At 34.3% G+C, this 21585-nt stretch overlaps 1 protein-coding gene across 3 annotated transcripts in view; it reads left to right on the top strand.

Moving 5' to 3' along the window:
- Positions 1-21585, top strand: part of LOC146539284 (uncharacterized) — a 65523-nt gene that overhangs the window by 18817 nt on the left and 25121 nt on the right. For 2 of the 3 annotated variants that reach the window (XM_085185536.1, XM_085185540.1), the window contains 10 exons: positions 11269-11372; positions 12075-12206; positions 13078-13343; positions 13654-13766; positions 14167-14288; positions 14737-14869; positions 15533-15574; positions 15850-16017; positions 18191-18547; positions 18947-19246. In XM_085185536.1, coding sequence (XP_085041662.1) covers positions 11269-11372; positions 12075-12206; positions 13078-13343; positions 13654-13766; positions 14167-14288; positions 14737-14869; positions 15533-15574; positions 15850-16017; positions 18191-18547; positions 18947-19246 — 1737 coding nt within the window. The remainder of the gene's footprint in view (positions 1-11268; positions 11373-12074; positions 12207-13077; positions 13344-13653; positions 13767-14166; positions 14289-14736; positions 14870-15532; positions 15575-15849; positions 16018-18190; positions 18548-18946; positions 19247-21585) is intronic. The other variant, XM_085185537.1, reaches the window with a different exon arrangement.

Genomic DNA, 21585 nt, shown 5'->3' on the forward strand with positions numbered 1-21585 from the left:
ACTAACTAATCGAACAATTTAGTTTTACAGCTACCTAACAGACCAGACAACGTCTGTCTGTTTATCTATAAAATGTCGATACCATATAAAATGTATCTTATGATTCATTAAACGATGTTTACTCGCGTCTACGAGCTTTTCCAACGCCATATAAACTGTACGTATTTCCTAGTTAACTTTGTATGTAAATATAATAAAAATTCTTTTAGAAATGCATCCCTATTATATAAGTTTTATGCTATAACTATTATTATCTATTTAAATGTGGGGCAAATCGTAGTGCAGGAGCACAAGCGTATGACGACAGGTTTTGGTTTTAATACTTTAATTTTCTAACTCTGGTAAAGAAGCAAAGCGCGGCGTTGAGTTGCGTCTAGAATTCGATGGAAGAGAAGTATTATAAAGTTCCATAAAGCTTTTTTATGTAATTAAGCTAAAAGGAACTAATGATTCGTATTCATACATTTCTTTGGTGTTGATAGTGAATATATTGAGAAGGATTAAGTTTCGAGTAAAACCCACTGTACGGGGCACGGGAATATGTCAAACGTAACTCCCATTTATAGCCACTTGACCAACGCAGGTGAAGCCCCGTGTAAAATTAGTCACATTGTATTTTGCAAGCTTATTTTGTAAATTCACAAGGCGGAACAACGTGCGTACAGGTCTGAAGCCCCGTTCACGCCAGGAAGTTTGCTTTGAAGTGGTTTCGAAGCTCCCACGTGCTCGTCTGCAGAACACGTGTTGCGGGTCCTTTGTCACGCGCAATGACGTCACCGTCTGATAGCTATTCATGGTAGACGCTGATGAACTTAGATCGTTTTTAGTGATTTGTATTAATGCTTATTTACACAAAATGAAGCTTTTAAATATATTAAACTTTTCTTTGGCCTTTGTTTTGGCCAAAACGCTTGAATGCTTTCCAAGAGGCGCAGGTTCAAATCCCGCTACGTATCGTTTACATTTTTTCTAAGAAAGTATTTTTCTTTCTTGTAGTGGGCATAACACGTTAGCAGGTTCACTGCGGCTTGGGGTTGAAATCGACCTCATATAAAATTCACGCAGGTGTTCGTCAAGTTAACTTTGTTTAAAATATGAGGCCAAAAAGGAAAAGTTAATAATATTTAAAAACTTTATTTTGGGTAACTAAGCGTTAATATTTTCATTTCCCCACTATGGTAAACAAGTTAATACAACTGAATACTAGTTTGGCAGATTTCTTTTGTCTACCCTGCTATGTGCGGGATACAGCGTGAAACAGACGTTATTTCAGAGCATACAAAAATATAATTTGACTTACTTTTATTTGTTTATCGTGTCTTAATATAAAGTAGGTCAATAAATTACATATAATAGGATGCTAGTTCTGCTGCAGACGTGTCGCGGTGTATCTGGTCCTGAAACAGGATGTGACAGCTAAAAATAGGTACCAATGTTTATTGGGGCGCTAATATCGAGCACTTAAATATAAGTTGTGGTATAAGCTAGTGGTTGAGATGCTGCTCGAGATGTACCTACTTGAGAAGGAAGGAATACTAATAAAAATTTAGGCTGCGAAGATATGACTATTAATGTTAGTTTAATTATATTTTACATTTTAAATCCAACGATAAAGTCCGTCATGGCCCACAGCCATAATTTTTTAAGCTCGCTCTGGTAATGAGGCAAAGCGCACGCTATGCTGCTATGTGCGACGCATTGTCTCCAGAATTCGGCGGAGTGTGGGGAACGGAAGTGTCTTAATGGGAACAGAGTGTTTGCCCACCCTGCTACGTGCGGAATAAAAAACAACGTTCTAGAGAGAACTGCATATGCAAGACAAAAAAATCAATATTCTTAGAATTATAATATACTCGAAAGTAAACGACACTAAGCTTCATTAAAATTAAACAAACCGTAACGCCACTGGAGTAAGTCAGATCCTCCCCACATAATTCCCTTTTCGTGTAAATGTTGCTGCTTCTGTATCTTTTTACAATGCTCCCGGATGTTGTGCTGCAGCGAATTGGCTTTCAAGGAATTTCATATAAAGACCTGATTTAAGAGACTTGTTTTTATAACATGTTGTTTTACAAGTACTTATAATTTTACAATAAAGTACCTACATACTGACAAGTACTAATTTATCGTACATTAGTTATTAATTAAATTCAAACAACCAATCTGTAGATACAAATCACAAGTAGGTATTTAAAATATCATTGTGTCCCATTAAATAATAATTAAGATCTGAAAATTATTTTTTTTTTTATTTTCTTGCAAAAATTTAAAAGTTGGAATGAAAAGTTGTAATTACAAACTACCTGTACTTAGATACCATTCATTTCAAAAATTTTCGTAGCGAAAGTGACCGTTATCGTTTAACGTATATCCTTATTAACCCCAATAAATGTTACATCAGGCTACTAGGATTATGAGTAACCGTCGAGTAGCCCATAGCCCGTAGTGGAGGAGCATTGTTACTTAATCTGTCATTTGGATTAAATATTCGTATTCCTGTGAAAAAAAAATATATAGAAAGTTTTAATATAGGTTAGGTTGTGTGTTGTAAGTTTTAAATTAAATTTTGATTTATTATTTTTACTAATTTTTAATTGGGGTAACTAAGCACAAGGGATGTATATTAATCTTACCTAATGCTAACAAAGTTAGACAAAAAATATCTTATATGGGCGCAGGCAGATGAAATTTGCCATTTAGAATGAAAATAACCTAAAAAATGAATCTTCAATAATTTTGCTTAGTCAGGCATTGACAACTACGTTATGATGGGACTTTGAAGGTTAAGGTGATTATTCTTATTCTTCTTCAGCTTCAGCTTCACGCTGTATTAAGTAGATAGCAGTATAGACGGAGGGAACCTAGTGCTAAGACACTACTTTTCTAACTATAATGTTAATAAAGTAACTTTCAGTTTTATCCGACAGACCTTTTGATTTGTGTACACTGAAAGACGCTGTGATATCCATAACACATGTAACACAAACGAACATTCATAATGAGACTAATGACCTCAGTGGCGCTCTCTTTTAATAAAATAATATTATCCTCAATCTTATGAATTAAATTTAGCTTTCACACAACTATGAAGAACTTAGTGACACATCACTCAGTTTTTCTCTTTTTCCATAAAAAATGTCTTTAATATGCAACGATGAACTTATACTTTTAACTTTGCTTTAACTAAAGAAAAAAGACAGAAAATAAAAGAAAAGACCCTATCTATATGCCCAAGTAGAGGTCGAACCTACTACCATATCTGCAATAGCAAGATAACGACTGCATCTTACCGCCTCGGGAATAATGAATTGTTTCTAATTTCTATATTACAAACAAGCTTCCCTCCAGTTTCGCGCCGACCGCCTACGAGGACGTACGCGCGTATCGACACGCAAATACTTTATATATGCGTATGCGTACAGTGCCCAATAAAAAGTGTTTATTACTAAATGTGAATTATAGAATTAATGTGCTAAGTGGTTGATTTGAAAGACCGTTATTCGTTAGTAGTCGGTTCGTTAGTGTATGCTTAGTGTCAGTGTTGTGTTTAGTGCACTCGTCTATAAATATTAGTGACTGAGTGACCACATGCGTTGGTTTGTGCGGGATTTATTTGTTTGACGATATCACTGTTTTCTTCAATTGTAACTTTTATTTTTTTAGTGGTTTTCTCTGTTTCTGGTACCTTATTAGTGTCTAGATAGATAGGTTAAAAACCCAACCAATAATTTATCTGAAATGAATAGAAGGTAGAGAGCGGAGTGTTTTGTCCACCAGTTTAATACTATTTAATCTGAATACCTACTATTTGTAGATGTATAAACACAGAATTAATAATATTATTTACAAAAATAAGCTTGCTATCTAAGATTTGTAAGGTAGTTTCCTGGATATTTCCATGGGACTTTATTAGAAAAATATGTGGGAACGCTTATCATTATAGGTCCATTTATACAAATATGGGACTACGATTAGGAATATTTTTAAACATTGTTTAGTTTAAGTATTTAAATAACCTAAATTCAAAACTAGACCATTGATATTTGATAACAAGCTTTGGTAATGCATTTAAAATTCTCAATAAAATCACAGGATTTAAACGGAGAATTTTGATGAAAAGTTCCTGTGAAATACAGTATTATTCTTTTTTTTGTTTCAAGAATAGTGAATAATGAACTTTCTATAGAAATTCATTTAAATGAATATGAAAATGAATGAAGTTACTCGTTCATTCTCCCCAATTTTTGAAAGCGTCCCCAATGGCGTGTAAAATCTGTAGCCCCCGAGCTGTTTATTGATTGAACTTGGTACAGAGGGGGATTCTGGATTCAACTGGATCCCTAATAGTAGATAATAGTAAATCTTGTACACCACGTGACTTTGTTTTTGTATGTTTGTTTGTTTTATGTAGGTCAATGTTTTGTTATGAAAACGTTTTATTTTTAAATTGTACAAAAATATACTGTAGCAAAGTAAAAAGTACATACGGTTCAACGCTGTGTCAATATTGTGTTAAAGCGCGGCGTTGAGAACCGCCTCCTAACCTACAATTTCCTGAATATGGAGAACTACCGAAAATGGAGTATTTTGACATCAGGTTCCTTCTGCCTAACCAGCTACAAGCGGGATAAGCATGGAACTAAAAAACATCCTGTTCATATGCATCAACACTTCATGTCATTGATTTTACAAACAGACAGAAAATCTTATTGTTTCTTTAAAACTTATTTATATATAATGTATTCTTCTCAAACTAAACAACACTGTGATATAGCCGTCGTCACGTCGCTGCTTTTTTATTTATTTGAGACACTTGCACTCAAATACGACCTTTATTTATATTGTAATATGATATAAACTTATATACACACACCGGCAAAATTAGAGGAACACACAAAAAAAGCATATATTTTTTTAATTACTAGATTTTCGTGTATGTTTTTCAGTTTATTTAAGTTTTGTTATTCCAAATGAATATGAGACAACAGAAACTAGGGTTAAACATTATATAAACATAAAAATACAGACAAAAAAACAAATTTGACAAATTTTGAATTTTACGATATTTTTTTAAAATTAAATTTTCTTTGCAAAGGTTATTAACAATCATTATTAATATCTTGTTTTGCTTCCGCGGGCACTTAATAGAGCTCGAATACGTTTGCCCATGCTCATAATGACATTTTTAATCATTTCCTGGGGCAAATTGCCCCACTCTTCAATCAGCGCCAATTTTAACTCTTCAATATTCCTGGGGGATGGAATTTTCTTCTGTAGTCTTCGTCCAATCATGTCCCAGACATGCTCTATCGGATTCATGTCTGGAGATCGTGCAGGCCAGTCCATTTGGGTAATTCCGACTTCATTAATGTAATCACGAACTACGCGAGCAGTGTGGGGCTGTGCGTTATCGTGCATAAATATAAAATCTGGGCCTATAAATGGGGCAAAAGGCATTACATGAGGTTCCAAGAAATCGGTTATGTATCTGTGTGCAGTAAGGGAACCGCCATCAATTATGACCAAAGCGGTGCGGGCTGTTAAAGTTATGCCACCCCACACCATGTCAGACCCTCCACCGTATGACATAGTTTCGGTAAAATTTGCTTGATTATATCGTTCTCCTCGATACCTCCACATCCTTTCCCGTCCATCGATGAAATTCACACAAAACCAGATTTCGTCAGAGAATAAAACACGACTCCATTCATCTGACCAATGTTGGTGCTGACGAGAGAACAATAATCTTGCAACTCGATGACTTACCTCAAGTTTAGGCGCTTTGGCTGGTACGTATGACTTTAAACCAACTTCATTAAGCCTTCTTCTTATCGTTCGTTCACTTACACGCACGCTACGCACTTCTTCCAAGAGATTTCGGGTCTGAACAGCTGTTTGACGACGATTTCTCAAAGTTTGCATCCTTATAAATCGTTCGTCTACGGCACTGGTTGCACGATTTCTGCCTTGTCCCCGCCTTCACACATAAGATCCTGTCTGTCTGTATCGTTTCACATGACGGTGGATCACAGATACTGATACACCCAACATTTGACTCACTGAATGGTATGTGTGACCTTCCTCTATCAATGTCACAGCTCTGGCGACTTCGGTTGCAGGTAAATCACTCATTTTGTATGCAAGACAATGTTAAATCTCCAAACAACAACAACAAAATGAGCTAGGGCCACCATTGACTGCATAAACAAACTTCTTATCGAAAACACTTAAAAGCGCTGACTGTCAACAAACACTTAAAAGGGTATAATTTCTGTTGCATTATTGAAAAATGTCAATATGTCTCAAAATGTTATATTATACGAGAGTAATAATTTAAATAAATGAACCACTTGTACTATTATCCACAAATTGCAAAAAAAAATCCTATTTTGTTCGTGTTCCTCTAATTATGCCGGTGTGTGTAGATACGAGTATATTTAATTCGTAACGACAATTTATATCTAAATATTACTTAAATCAATCGATTCAATCAATTTTAGACCACAAGCTTTAGCTTTAGCTTCGCACTTTATTCCGCGATAATTGAGTGGCGGAAATTAATATATATTTCAATAATATTTTGAGGAATCTGTTAGGTTGATCGCGCTAATCCCAGGAACTGCTGCTTCACATTGAACAAATGTTTTTCCTGTTGTAAAGTTCATTTATCGAGGAAAGCTTTTGGCATCACGTTATTCGCGTCCCATACCTGTGGTCATAGATACTTTCTGAATATTGTATAGAAAATTCTGAGTTATTTTTATTAGACCACGTAGACGTAGGCGCAGGCAAAAGCTAATTTTACATACATATGTAATGTACCCATTCGTATTTTAAATGTAAACTTTTAAGTATTACTTAGTCTTTCCACAGCTTATTACAATATACTATACCCACAAAGTTTTCAGTTAAAATGGGCGTTGTTATATTCGATGTATTATCCTTGTATAGTAAATTATGCTATATTATTCTTTCCTAAGACAGTAATAAGCTTTTAATTAGCTTCTCCATAATATATGGTGCATTTGGCACAGATTCTCCAGCGGGCCACACATGGTTGTTTGGTTTTTTCCCATCCCTTTATTTCTGAACACAGTGCGAGCGCAGCTGGGTTTATTTTGTTACACGCCCAGCTTGTTTACTTTCTTCTTTCTCATTGAAGTCTGAAAGAAAGTTTTTATGGTTTAATGCGAATTTATGGTTTTAGTTTTAGCTGAAAATATATTAGAAGTTTCAATATTTCTGCATCTAAATTTTATTTTGAACAACTTATGTATTAAATATTTCAAATCCCCAAGTGGGATCAAACCCGTAACCGGCCATCTATAACTTTTTTTTGTAAAAGTTTAAATATACATTTAGCTTTCCTAAACATTACTTTATTTGATTTCTTTTAAAGTGCACAGAGATAGTAATTTCCTTCTTTAGACAGATATGTGTGTTCATTTTTTATGTGAAAAGGTGTCCTACATTACAAACGATGGTCGCGGGTTCGATTAACCTCAGATAATTTTCACATTTAAATGATTTTCATTTACTCAGTCTGTTAAGACAGGCATTGAGCTTCGTCACTCACCTCGTAGTGTCTCTAAAAATAGTTAAAAGTTATAGACTAACACTAGGTTCTCTATTCATGTGTCAAATTAAGATTCAAAGAATGAGGCAGGCAGTTCCTTACAATGATTTATTATTGAGCCACAAATGCCCAAAGCTAATAAAAGTCATCAGATATACTATTTATGACATTGTTTTGGCTAGTGCTATAAATATCGATAATGTAGTATTACTACATTATCGATATTTATAGTACAACCTACTTGCAGTGGAGTTGTGTATTGGTTTTGTTAAACAATGAAATTATATAACGGTTTTTTTTACTTCGTTTCTATTAGGACACTTTCGTTCTCTACTCTCCGCCGAGATCTGAGGATTCTGGTTCGGAGATTCTGGAGGCATTGCGTGTATAGTGGCGGAACTCAACGCCCCGTTTTGACTCGTTATCAGAGTGAGGAAATGAAAATATTAATTATTTCATTTGTGGGAATGGAACTCACAACCCGCCGCATTTAAGCGCACGTTTGTGCCTCTGTGCCACTAGTGGCCTCAGTATAACATAAACAGATATACATACGTAATGGGTTTTTAATAGCGAAAAATTTAAATGAATCGATTTTCGTTTTATTTGTTAATAAAGATTATCTTTTCGATCTTCTTTTCTTTTATAAGATTTTCTTGATTAAAATGATTATCGTTTGCTTCTTAAACATATGTTGCATACTTTTGTTTATACTAACATTGTATCAGGTTATTCCACTGCACTTATTTCGAAGATCAAAATTTATGTAATGTGAGAACGTGGCAATGTAATTAATGATCTATACAATTTTTTTTATTTCATATCTACTACTATCAATATTGTAAATGTAACTACTTTTCTCAAAGCGCGATAACTTTATCTTATATATTAGACAATTAAACACACTACGAAACAAACTGCCTTAGAGAATTTGTTATAAACTACAAATGATATACTACCCTCGTTTTAAATAATACAATAAAGTGAGTAGCGTGGCCGTGGTAGGCGAGTGTAGCGTGGAGTTAAAGTTACCTGTAATTATAGTTAATGTTGTTTTGGTAAGTTTACATACAATGTATTTAAAACTGCAAAAGATTTTAATGAAAAAAAACATTAATTCAAATTGTTTTAACGCGTGTGGCTAGATGTATTGACTTATTTTTTAATAATTAACCTATCTGTCTTTCATTCGTATCGCTTTAGAAACGTCATGTTGCCAGTCGTATTTTCTTTGAGTTGAGGATAACCTCAATAGCTGCCTGCTGCTCCTCAATAGCCTAAAGCTTTTAATATAACATAAATTATTATATTAATTTAAGCAGTTATATTTTTCGTTCATTAGTCACGTAATAATTTTCCTCTAGTACTGTGGTTTTATATTCTGATTCACTTGTTGACACTTATAGTTCCTACTTTATATATTGCATACGAACATATTTAATTAAGCTTATCAGCATTGGCAAAATATTCTAAGTTGTTAGCAGCGTATGTTCTTTTAAAAATTATATTATAAGACTTTTGGGTCAGCCCAATCGTCTGAAGCACTTTAAAATGTCAAAAATGTAAACTCATTGTTTCTTTTTCACTTTTCATATAATGTTATATGAAAAGTGCCTAAATGTAGAATTTTCCCGCGCTTTGCAAGCTATGCAGTGAGAACCTAGAATCATAGTGTTAAGACACTCCCGTTTCCCACTTTCGGCAAAATTAGACATAGGTTTAGATGAATTATAACTCTTTCTACCGCTTAACAAAGTAAGTCAATTTATCAGTTCAATATTTATTCTCCAAAAAAGAGCCGTAAGATATATTTATAATCTAAGAGCTCGAGATTCTCTGCGGGATGTTTTCAAAGATGCAGGTATTATTACAGTTGCTTCCCAATTTCTATATTATAATATTCTCTTTGTCCGACAAAATATACATTGTCATAGAAAAAATAGCGACAGTCATACGATAGAAACGAGAAATAAAGATAAGCTTGTTACACCAAGTTTTCGCCTCCAGAAAGTTAATAAATCCTTTATGGGTCTGAGTATACGTGTATATAATAAAATTCCGCAGTGTATTCTTAATTTGCCACTACCAAAATTTAAAATATCTGTAAAAAAAATTCTAACAAGTAAAGCTTATTACACTGTTCAAGAATATTTAGAGGACAAACATGTATGGAATTAATGTCTATTGAATGTCAGGCAGGATAGCTGCCCGCTAATGTAATAGTAAAATATACCATTGACTTTAAAAAGGGCAACTGTTGAGTTTCTTGCCGGCTCTTCTCAGCAGAACTGCCTTCCGAACCGGTGGTAGCTTTTTGTTGACATGTACACTCGACGATTCAAAAGTGCTTATAAAGTTTATTTGAATAAAGAATATTTTGAATTTGAATTTAAGTGGTATCAGAAATAAATGCTATACCTAATGCTCCGTTCTCCATTCTTCGTTCTTCCGCTCCGCCTGATCTCATATAATTATTTTAATACGATATTATATTCTAAAAGTCATAAAATATGTTAAAAAAACTGTAAAATGAAATAAAAAAATATTTATTCTGTTAAATATTTCACACGAAAAAAATAATGTATCTATTTATTACCTAGTTGCTAATAGGTGCTATAAAATAAAAAAAAACATATACGTACCTAGTATAAATAATGAAGTTTTTACAAGTACAAAGCTCAACAGGATGCGAGTGCTCTCGATGTTGATTAAGAGCACTTGACCTTGACACTAGCGTATTAAAAGCTTATCGTATTTCTAATTAAAACTTATAATAACTATATTTAAGCCCACTTGTGGCACAGGGGCACAATGGTGCGACTGTAAACGCGACAGGTTACGGGTTCGACTCCTACTCGAGGAAATGAATTATTATTTATTGATATTTTCATTTCTTGGCTTTGGCACCAAGGCAAAAACTCCACAATTCGGCTGAATATTAACAGAAATAGAATCTTTTTTGGTCATTGAAATTATTTAGGCTTTTTTTTACACATGAATGTTTATGGAAACTCATAAATTTTAAATGTCTTCTTGTTCAACTTTTTAACAAATACTACTAGGTATGCTAAAAAGATGATAAAATGACTTATTTTTAATTATAATAGTAAAAACAACAGTGATTTCGTGGCATAGAACAAGAGTGTTGAAGTGTATATGTTTTGTATTCAAGATGTAACAATTCCAACATGGTTATGCTGAGGAAATTTTTGGTATGTTTTTACTTTACTTAGACCAATACTCTTTTACGTATTTAGTTTTTTTTGTTTACTATACTCTATTTTTTAGGTTAATGCTGTATATCCCGCCTGTAACAAAGTAAGCAAAGGCGACTTAGTGTTAAAACACTTCTCTTCCCCACTTTGCACCCAACATTTTTAGAGATATTGTATCTTGAGCGGCTGAACCTAACTTTGCGCTTTGTCTTATTACAAGACCGAGAGAATTAAAATAACTGTTTACCCCGAGAGGGACTAGAACTCACTACTGTCACGTTCACTGTCAGACGCTGTGCTACGACGGCCCCAGTTCCCTATTTTTATGTTTTAATTGATAATTTTGTGTATATGTTATTTATTTTTAAGTAATATCTTATTATCAGTTAAAAACATGATAATAATAAATTGAATTGTGTTATAATTAATAATTATAAATTACTTAAAAACTTAAAGTTGTACAACATTTGCTCGCAGAGTGTCCGCGACGAGGTGCCGGCCGGCGAGGCGGACAAGTGGCGACAGCGGCGCAACTGCAGCTTCGACCAGAATAGACAGCTCGAGGAGGTCACTAAGGAGAGGTATGCTCCATTTTGTCTTTGATCTTCGTACATTGTTTGGTGGAATTCATTTGTCAACGTGTAGATCGTAGGTTCGAATCTATTAATGTAGTTAATCTTATTGGAGGGTGGAGGATTGGTGTGTTTTGTTGCTGTTGTTTGGTCATTTCGGTGTAATTTATATGACATGTAAGTTTATTTACACCACCCACTCTATTTTATCACAGATTTCCTAACCCAAAGGTTGTCTGGTAGAAATCGCTGATTAGCGATAAGGCCGCCTTTTGTGTGTCAATTGTTATATTTTTGTCGTTTTTATACTCTTCTTTTTCTTCTTAATGTGTAATTGTGCACAATAAAGTGTAAATAAATAAATAAATAAATAAATAATTTTATTCATGTTATTAGACTTTCATCTTGTAAATAACTTCGGCAGTTAAATTGATTTGGAATCTCAGCTTCTGCAACTAAAGTGCTAAATTTAAAAAACTATTTTATTGGTTGTGCTATTATTAGCTTCTTTTACTAAAAAAATTTTTAAAAGGTCTGACCGAGGAGAATGTGTACTCTCCGTTTCGTTTTGTCCAAACAATGTTTAAGAATAATAAAATAATAATCAAGTCAACAATATAGTGAATAGCATTGACTTATTAAATGTTGTACAATTTTGTAAATTTCTGTGAAATATATACAAATAAGCAATTCTCGATCAATCAATTTCAGAGATGGACTAAAACGCGTGGCTCTAACGCTGCAGCGCGCAGTGACCCAGCTGGTGGCGTACTGCGCGAGTGCGGAAGACGAGTTGAACAAGACTGTACTGGCGCATCTGCTGGGTCTAGTGCCGCAGGACCAGTGAGTATACTGATTGAGTTTTTGGATATAATTTTTGGTGATTTTTCAGATTTTTTTGTATGCTGCCTTGTTGAGAGTGATTAAATTCAATATTTATACTTGACATTTTGATGTTGTTCTTAGATAATACTAATGGGGATTCATCTCTCTCAACTCAATTTCGGGAGCGAAACTTTTTCATTCATAGAATATAATTTATGAATGAAAACGGAATCTCAACTAGATTTTAGAATTGAGCGCGGTTTATAAATATGGGCCTGGATTTTCTTCGCTTTGAGTAAACAAGCCATTATATAAAAAAAAATAGAAAAAGGAATATTTCAATAATATTTAAGTATAGTACCTACTATGATATGTCTGGCTTTGTTAAAGTAATATACATACATACAAGCACCTCGCAGTAGGCACATTGGTACTCCTCATGCAATTCTATATTAGGCGTGTTTTGAGTTAGCTCTCAGATTTATTGAAATCTAAATGAGTTGCAACGTCCTGACGTTTGGCCCTATTTCTAGGAAAACCTGCATTATATGTACGGAGCTGGCGTCAGGCCAGTCGGCCATTCGCGGTTCTTAATCACACACACTGACGTACAGACAAATTATATATTATTAATTTGCTCTGTGGATACCACTTATAAACATATTTAGGTTGTTTATTTTGTGATATCAATTGTTTGAAATTAATTGTTTATTTCAGTATAATGAAAAAGATTTGAATATTTCATATTTTATCTTCTTTTAGATGCATCTAGAATTCGACAGAAAATGAGGAACGGAAGTGTGTTAAAATATATAAAGTCAGATTTTTATTAAAAAATACACTATTTAGAACTAACAATAACTAATTTATTTTCACCTTTCATTTCTAGGACACTAGACCTCGACTCCCGACCCAACAGTCCAAATGTTACCGACTTAAACAACTCAAGTATAATATCCCGCAGTAAACACGTTCATTTCGCGCCGGACCTAGATTCGATTCTCGTGACACTAGATGAGGAAGGCGTTTTAGGATTTTTACAACAGCAGAGGGACTTAAGTATTGATATTAAGAGGGAACTGGAACATTCGTTGAAGAGACTGAGGGATGAGGCACATGAGATATTGGAATTGGCTGCGAGGAGAGCTTCTATACGTGAGTTATTTTTTTTTATATTTTATCAGTAGCACACAAGTGGCTGTGTCCGCATTAACCTATTGTTATATTGTAGATTAATTATTTGAAATCTTTACATGAATTGTAGCCTATGTGTTATAAGCCTGATATAAAGCTGTAGCTGTATCACTATCAAAAATCACCAAATACGGTTAGTAGTTTTTACGTGAAGGTGGAACAAGCATCCTTACTCACAAACAAAAATGAGTGTTTTTTTTTAAATTGACTGAAACCTTGGCTATAAATGTATGAATTTTGTCTTTAAAATGTTTATATTGTTGTATTGCAGAAGGACGTCAAGATATCAAAATGCTTGAATCATCTGCAGCTTTCGAGATTAAGGAGTTGGAGAATAACGTCGATGTTCCCGCAGATTGCGAATATTGTGTTCTTCACAAACAGGTATGTTATTTTATTTTTTAATTGATTTGTTTATATAACAGGGTAAACAGAGACTACCTGATGTTAAGACATATCGTTCTCCATTTTCTCCCTGTTTCAATATTGCCTTGAGTAGTGATGCTCAACGCTGTGTTTTGTGTTCTTACTAGAGAAAAAAAGAAAATAATTCATTCCCTGCAATTTGAATCGAACACAATCTTCACGCGTACATTTTGACGTTGTTTCGCCACCATATGATGGTCTCAAATTTTATGAATTGATTGTGATAATGTAAAAATATAACCTACAGGGTATGATGTGATTTATTTTTACATATTACACTATTTAAGTGTAAACTTAGTGTAAAAATGCTTTACTTCACGTTATACCCCACTGTACTTACTCATGTGTGATGGAGTAGGGTGTGGAACAAGCGGCGGCGGAGATTGTGGAGTTACGCGCACAACTCAACGCTGCGCTACTGCGACTTGCGCATGTCGCCGCCGTTGAGGAGGACACACCCGATGACGTTATAGCTGAAGGGTGAGGCTTATTTCATGTGATTACATTTTATATGAGATTTTGTCCATGTGGTTAAATAGAAATAATTATGAAATATATATGACACATGAGACATTCTAAGTGCCGATGTAACTTTGACTACAGTTATAGAAATGATTAATGAGATGTAATATAAACATTAGACTCTAAATACGTGAAATGTCTAGTACGAAAATATTTTTTGTCGTGTTATTATGTGCATCTAGCATTTCTCGAGATTAGAATGTTCAATCAATTAAACTGTAAAATTTTTGGAATATTTTATATATATATTAATACTAGATTTATAATTTTCTACATTTAGATCTAGTAAGGATGTAGTGACGTTAAAATTATGTATATTATATAAATTGAAATTATTGGAAGACGTTTACAGGTGGCCCACCTACTAACTATACATAATGTAAACATTATGCACGCATGTCGGCAGGTACGGCACGAACACGATGGGCGCGCCGTCCGGCTGCCGCTCCCTGGACGAGGCGTCCCCGCGCACGCAGCTCGGCTCACTCGCACGCGACCTCGACGCGGCCTTGCGCGAGCGGGACGACGCACGTCTGCAGGTACTGTCTCACTCGCACTAAGTGTGCTTGTATGCGGGGGCTTGTAGTGCTATCTCACTCGACATGTACATTTGTACATGAATAGTGTGTTTTACTGTCTCACTTCCAAATGGGTGCTTATATAAGAGTGGCTTATAGTGTTTTTACATACGTTTACTTTAAATATGAATCTTGTAATGTGTCTCTCTCTCTGTCTCTTGTGGAGAGTATTTATAGAATTGTTATATGTATACAGAGTGTTTTTGTCAGCACCATTTGAAATGAAACCACAGTGTTAACTACTCAATAAAAGCCTAATTCCGAAATCGAGTCTTATTTTTAGTTGTATTTTTGTAGTAGTAAGTGTTTACGTTATTGGTATCTATGCATAACTGCGTCACACGAAACAGATATGGATATCAAAAAAAATATAAACATCATCAAAAAAATATAATACGTCTAAACTGTTGATCTTGAATCTTGATTAATTTAATTAAGACTTAATAGTTTTTAGCAATATGTTGAAGTGTAAATCTAGCATGTACAGCAATATTTAAAAAATAAATTCTAAGAACAACTAACACTGATTAAAACATTTTTTATCTATTAAAAATATTCCGGATACTAATTATATATAAATGAACTAATATATCAACATTATAATTTCGAGCACGCATATCATAGGAGCGACGAATATCGCCCGTGCACAGTGCTTGCTGTGAGAAGGTACACTGTAGATGTTATGCTTAAGAAACATTTATTTTTTGCATTTTTTAAAGTGTTATTCCTCACTTAGAAAGGATACATACCTTTTAGAAAACATAAACATTTCAACGTAGCAGGATTTCAACCCGCGACAGGATTTAAACTAGACTAACTAAGCCATACGTTCTCATTGAGCTACGATTTTTGTTGCTAGCATCTGTAATTTTCATTTCCCTATTTTTAATTAATATAAAATAAATCCAACATTTTAATTTTATTTTTATACATGAATACAGCTAGAGGCAGCCAACCGCCAGCTGCGCGCCACGCGCCAGTTTGTGGAGGAGCAGGCGGCAGAGCGCGAGGCCGAGCGCGACGAGCACGCGGCGCGCGTGGCCGACCTACGCGCCGACAACGCGCGCCTCGTGGCTCGCCTCGCCGCCGGGGCGACACTCATGCAGGAGGTAAGCTAGTAGCCCCACTTTGTGCTCTGTCGCTGTGGGTATAAAGCTGTTGTAAGTGATACTCTACATATCACTTAGCGCGCACTTAGTGCCCAGAATCGCTGCGAGAGCTACGTTGTTGCAGGAGCTGAGTTAATGACCCCATGTCATAACATCAGGCCATACGTTGTTATAAGACATAGGTAAACGTGCAGTTAGTGGTCCGATTATATATTATGTTGACGCAAGAGGTGAGTTGCCACACTTGGTTGCTGCGTTAATACGACAAATAAATAGAGATGCGGAAATTACTCTAATGCAGGCTGCTGTTAGTGTCTCCGCGTGCTGCCACTGCAATGTTAATGGCGTGAATGACTGTCAAAAGGTAAGTTAATAAGTGGTTTGTGGCTCAACTTGTGGCCGGAGCTATGCCGATATCGATATATATACAATCAGATGTATCGTTTAAATATATTGCACAATAAATTTATATTAATAATAATTAATAATATATTAACATTTATTATAGGACTGATTGATAAAAATCAAAATGACACCATAAAATATACATTTATATAATTATATTTCTGTTTGTTATTTTCACGGAACTTTGACTTGAAGACTATATTTATGTTAACAAACATACTATAAACTAATGAATAATTCTTTTAACATCTTTACTTTTACTACTTAATATTTGTATAAGAATTTGGACATTGTTAGATGAGAATGTATAAATTAACGGTGCTTAGATTGTTCATGTGCTACAGATAAATTAAAAAAAAGAAATAAATTCAAATTCCGCTTTGTTCGAATTCTTATACTGCATAATTAACATTTTATATTAAAAAATATTTATGTTGACCTCCCAATAATATATTTATTTATTATTGTTTTGCTTAAAGTGCTTAGTTCAATTCTTACACTAACATTTATCTATGTGCATTTTATTGTGTTGTGTTTTTATTGTATTGTTGAAATTCACTTCCTGTTAATTAAAATATTTAAAACTTTATAATTATGATGTTCTTAGAAAATTAATACATTAAATATAGCATAACGCCTTTACTTTCTATTATGATGAATTTGAAATTTTTAAGTAACATACTGTAAGCAAACTGAGTGTGATAAACAGAGTGATTGTTAGAATAGAATAAAAATAATGAAATTATGTCAATCCCTTATAGGCCTTTATTGGAAATTCATATAAAAGTTGTTATTAAGTGATACACAACAGTCTCTGTCCGAATAATTTAGAACTATATTTCTTCTGTTTTTTCACAATACATTTTCTATATAAGTTATCGATTTTGCCATTTAGTTACTTACTGACATATACAATACTTGGATATCTTTCGTATTAAGTTAAATCTACTTCCACATAGATATTTATATCAAGTCTGCATCTTTTTGATCTATTATTGATAAAAAATAAGATTGCCATTGAGAAAATGCAGACATTATAAATAATATTTATCTTTCCTCACTCAAGATGGGCAAACAAAATGTCAAGCACTGTGTTCTCAGGTTTCTCTTTCTATCTATTGGCAATCCAGCATGTCTGCTTTGTCTTGCCAGACAATATTCTAAGAATATAATAATTACCATACTAACATTATAATCATGAAATAAATACACTTAGCACAATAAATAATAACTTTGTGTGTATCGTAACGGTGTCAGTGTGCATTAACAGATGCGTCGCACGCGCCCGCACTGTACGCACTCGCAATATCGACAACTGCGACTGAATGTAAGTTTGTTTGTTGCACTGCTTTCGTTTATTAGGATGTTTATTTTTTCTTATAATTTGTAATGATATTTTACTTTTATGTATTTATTATATGTATATAGTTTTATAATTATGTTCTTATATAATGTCCTTATTAGAATATTCTTTTATATTAGTTTAGCACATTATAGTTATTTTGGGATATTTACACATTTACATTTGTAAGGTTCGGAATAAGTAGAAATTATGATGATTAAAATAAGATATATTTTATGTCATAGTGTAACTTTTACATTTGTATACTTATATGTATATTATTTATAGTAAAGATAAATATGTAGAAATACTCAAATTTGAATAGGATTATTGGTCATAGCCGTAGTTTGATAAACAAGGGCTAACCAAATATTCGAGAAATTATGTTCCTCTTAGAAAAAACTAATATTTCATTTTCTTATACAGGTAGAACAACTGGAAGTTCAAGCACGTGAAACGAACCAAATAATAAATGAACTGGAAACACGCAAACTAACAACTGACAACGAACTCAAGGGTGCCGAAGAAAAGATCGCTCTGCTAAGAGATATAATTGCTAACTTAGAATCTCAATTGGAACAGAAAACGACAAAAGAAACAGAAGTGTTACAGCAATTGGGAGAAATGACGAAGGCGATAGAAGATAGAGATAGTAAAATGAGGGCCATGGTGGGAGATTTAGAAGAGTTGCAAGCTATGCAGATGCAGGGACGTGAGGAGAGTAGAGAAATTACTGTAACTGATGGGAAGTATGAAGAATTGGTGGAGAAGGTTAGGCAACAGGTACGTTAACTGTTTGTTTTTTTGGATCATTTTTAATAATAAAAATATTTTTTACCGTAAACGCATTGTATTTTAATGATTTTTATTTCATCGCTAAGACAAAGCATTCCGTTGAGTTACGTCACATAACAGTCACACAATGTCTCTGAAAGTGGGCAATGGACTGTCGTAACTCTTGCTGCCTTACTAGGTTCTTACTGCCGAGTAGGCAGCTATGTAGGTGCTATATCCGAGATTATAATATTTTTTTAATGTTATTGTTGTCATTTGGAATGATAATTGTTGCTATATTTGTACTATTTAGTAACAATACCTGCTACTACTGTAGGCAAATATTGTATTTTACCTTTTCCACATCTTTGTATTATAGATACATACAATACCACCTAAACCCAACAGGCTCAACGTCTAGACGCGCGTATAGCGCAGCGCACGCGCGTGCTGGAGCGCGTGCACGAATGCGTCTCCGCCGATGCCTCCGAGCGCACTGAGGATGTGTCCCTGCGCGACCGCCCGCACTCGCCGCACGTGGACAGCGACATGGGGTCGGAGGACAGTGGGGACATGGGGACGGGAGACAGTGGGGACTTGGGGCGCGTGTGGGAGCGGCTCGCAGCGCACGCTCGTGTGGAGGACGCGGCCTTGAAGAGGATAGCTGACTTGGTCATGCAAAGGAACCATCTTAAGGATATTGCCCAGGTATTTTGATTTTTTTTGTTTTGGATTTTTAGTATTATTTTTTGTATATTTATCTCTTTGAACTTATTGGTTGTTTTGCTTATTATTATTGTCAAAACGCAGTCTCTAAAATAAGTTGATAAGTAGACATTTTGTTTGCCTTCTACAGTGATTATAAACTACATGAAAAAAAATCTTTTTCCTTTATAATTTCCTGCCAATTGACACGATTCAGTAGCAATATGAGTGTCAATAAAATTAACAACTAATTTAAATTTTTCTATTTCTACAAGGGAAACATAAATATTATACATAATTATGTTTATCTCAAAATGTACTCGCACATGGTTCCACCACGACGTAAGTAAACGAAAATAACATGTTTTATACCCAAAAATGTTGGCAAGCTGCGGTTATACGACGAATATAATTATCGTGCGGAAATATTTTAATATCAACATTATATATCATGCTTGGTTTTGAATATATTAATATTTGTTATTGGAAAATGTCATTCATCATTTGTTTACTATTTGGGGTGTAAGCATGAAGAACATAGCGATATATGATTACAATCTAACCTCTATTTTGTGATCAAAATTTTTTTAATCCTAATGAACTATTTACTTGTTGTTTTTTTTAGTACGACTGCATAATCGTTTTTTTTGTAATGATTTACAAAATCATTTTTATTAAGTAAAGAGAAGATTATGAGAGTTTGTCGAGCATTGTGTTTCATCACACGACAATATTATGTTACGATAGAGAAAAATGGAGAATGGCGCCACTAATTTTTCATTTGCTAGACATACAGACAGACAAAAACACATAAGTAACCTGATAAATTGAATATTCACCTTTCACCGTACGTAGTGGCCTTGCGTCGCTGGCGCGCGTCCAGCCAGCGTCTATTTTGTGTGAACTCGTCACGTCGTATGTGTTATATGTGTATTTGATTCAGTTTGACGCCTGAAAGGGTTTGGATGTATTGCGTTTCAATTGTTTGGTTTTGTTTTCTCTTTTTGTTGATAGGATTTAGTAAATTATAATTGAAATTTAAAAAATATATATGAAATTATAATTATTTTTATTTTCATGAATTACAAAAAAAATTACATTACGTCAGCTTTTAAATAAATTTAGAAAAAGGATAAAGTAGCCATAAAATCTTTGTGATTTGGAATAACATATTTTGTTGTGATAGAGTTAGTTGTTTTTAACCAACTTCTGTAAGAAAAGGAGTTTATCATTTTGACTGTATTTTTTTGTAAATCAATATCAGTTGATTTGACGGTACGGAAGATTCTTAATAGGAACGGAGTGTCTTAACACTATGTACTGAGGTCCTCCCTGCCTACCCTGCTACGTACGGAATGCAGCGTGAAGCAAAAAAAGCGTGAAGCAAGAATTAATGAAGCACGCCCTAATACCAGGAAATGTTAGCTCAAATTGAAAAAACGTGTATTCTATTTTCACTTATTGCGAATATCTATGTAGATATATACAATTTGGCCGCGGGGACGAAGTAATGGGCAAAAGCTTATTGTATTATATTTGCTTTTTTTAGTTTTAATACATAGCATAGCCGAGTAGACATAAGGAACCTGGGGACCTAGTGTTAAGACACTCGGTTCACTACTTTCCACCGAATTCTAAACAAATGAAAATATTCATTAATGTATTTTCGCGAGTGGGAATCGAATCCATAATCTAACGAGCTTATAGTCGCACGCTTGTATCTCTGCGCCACGACTGGCCTGATTGTAGTTATTAAGTATTTAAATCAATGTTCCAATTTTCAATCAATATTAAACTTGATTTAACAAATCTGTTTCCGCCCGGTAGCGTAGACTCAACAGTTGCATCATTTACCAATCTAATACGAAGCGCGATGTTCATTTTTTATTTTCATTCACAGGTCGCGAACGACGACTGTGTAGTTTTATTTTGTTACAAAATTTTATTTAATATTTTTGGACCGCTAGACGTTTCTTTTTATAGCGCTTCATTTAATATTTAAATAAGTAAAAATAAGCTTCACGCTGTATCCCGCACACAGCAGGGTAAGCAGAGGGAACCTAGTGTTAAGACACTCCGTTACCCACTTTCCGCCGAATTTTGGAGGCATTGCGTGTTGAGTGGCGGAACTCAACGCCGCCCTTTGTCTCTATATCAGAGCTAAGAAATGGAAATATATATTTAAGTAAATATTTCATCTCCTCGAGTAGGGGTCCAACCCACAACCAGTCGATTTGACAGTCACACTGCGCCATGACTGGCCTCAATAATATTTAATCACCATCATCATCAATCAAAAACATAGGTCTGATCTCCTATACTTTCTTGCCTCGACGCCCTAA

This window comes from Heliconius melpomene, chromosome 5, assembly GCF_056956725.1.
Source record: "Heliconius melpomene rosina isolate 202511_hmr_F chromosome 5, ASM5695672v1, whole genome shotgun sequence".
In the NCBI taxonomy this organism is placed as follows: Eukaryota; Metazoa; Arthropoda; class Insecta; order Lepidoptera; family Nymphalidae; genus Heliconius; species Heliconius melpomene.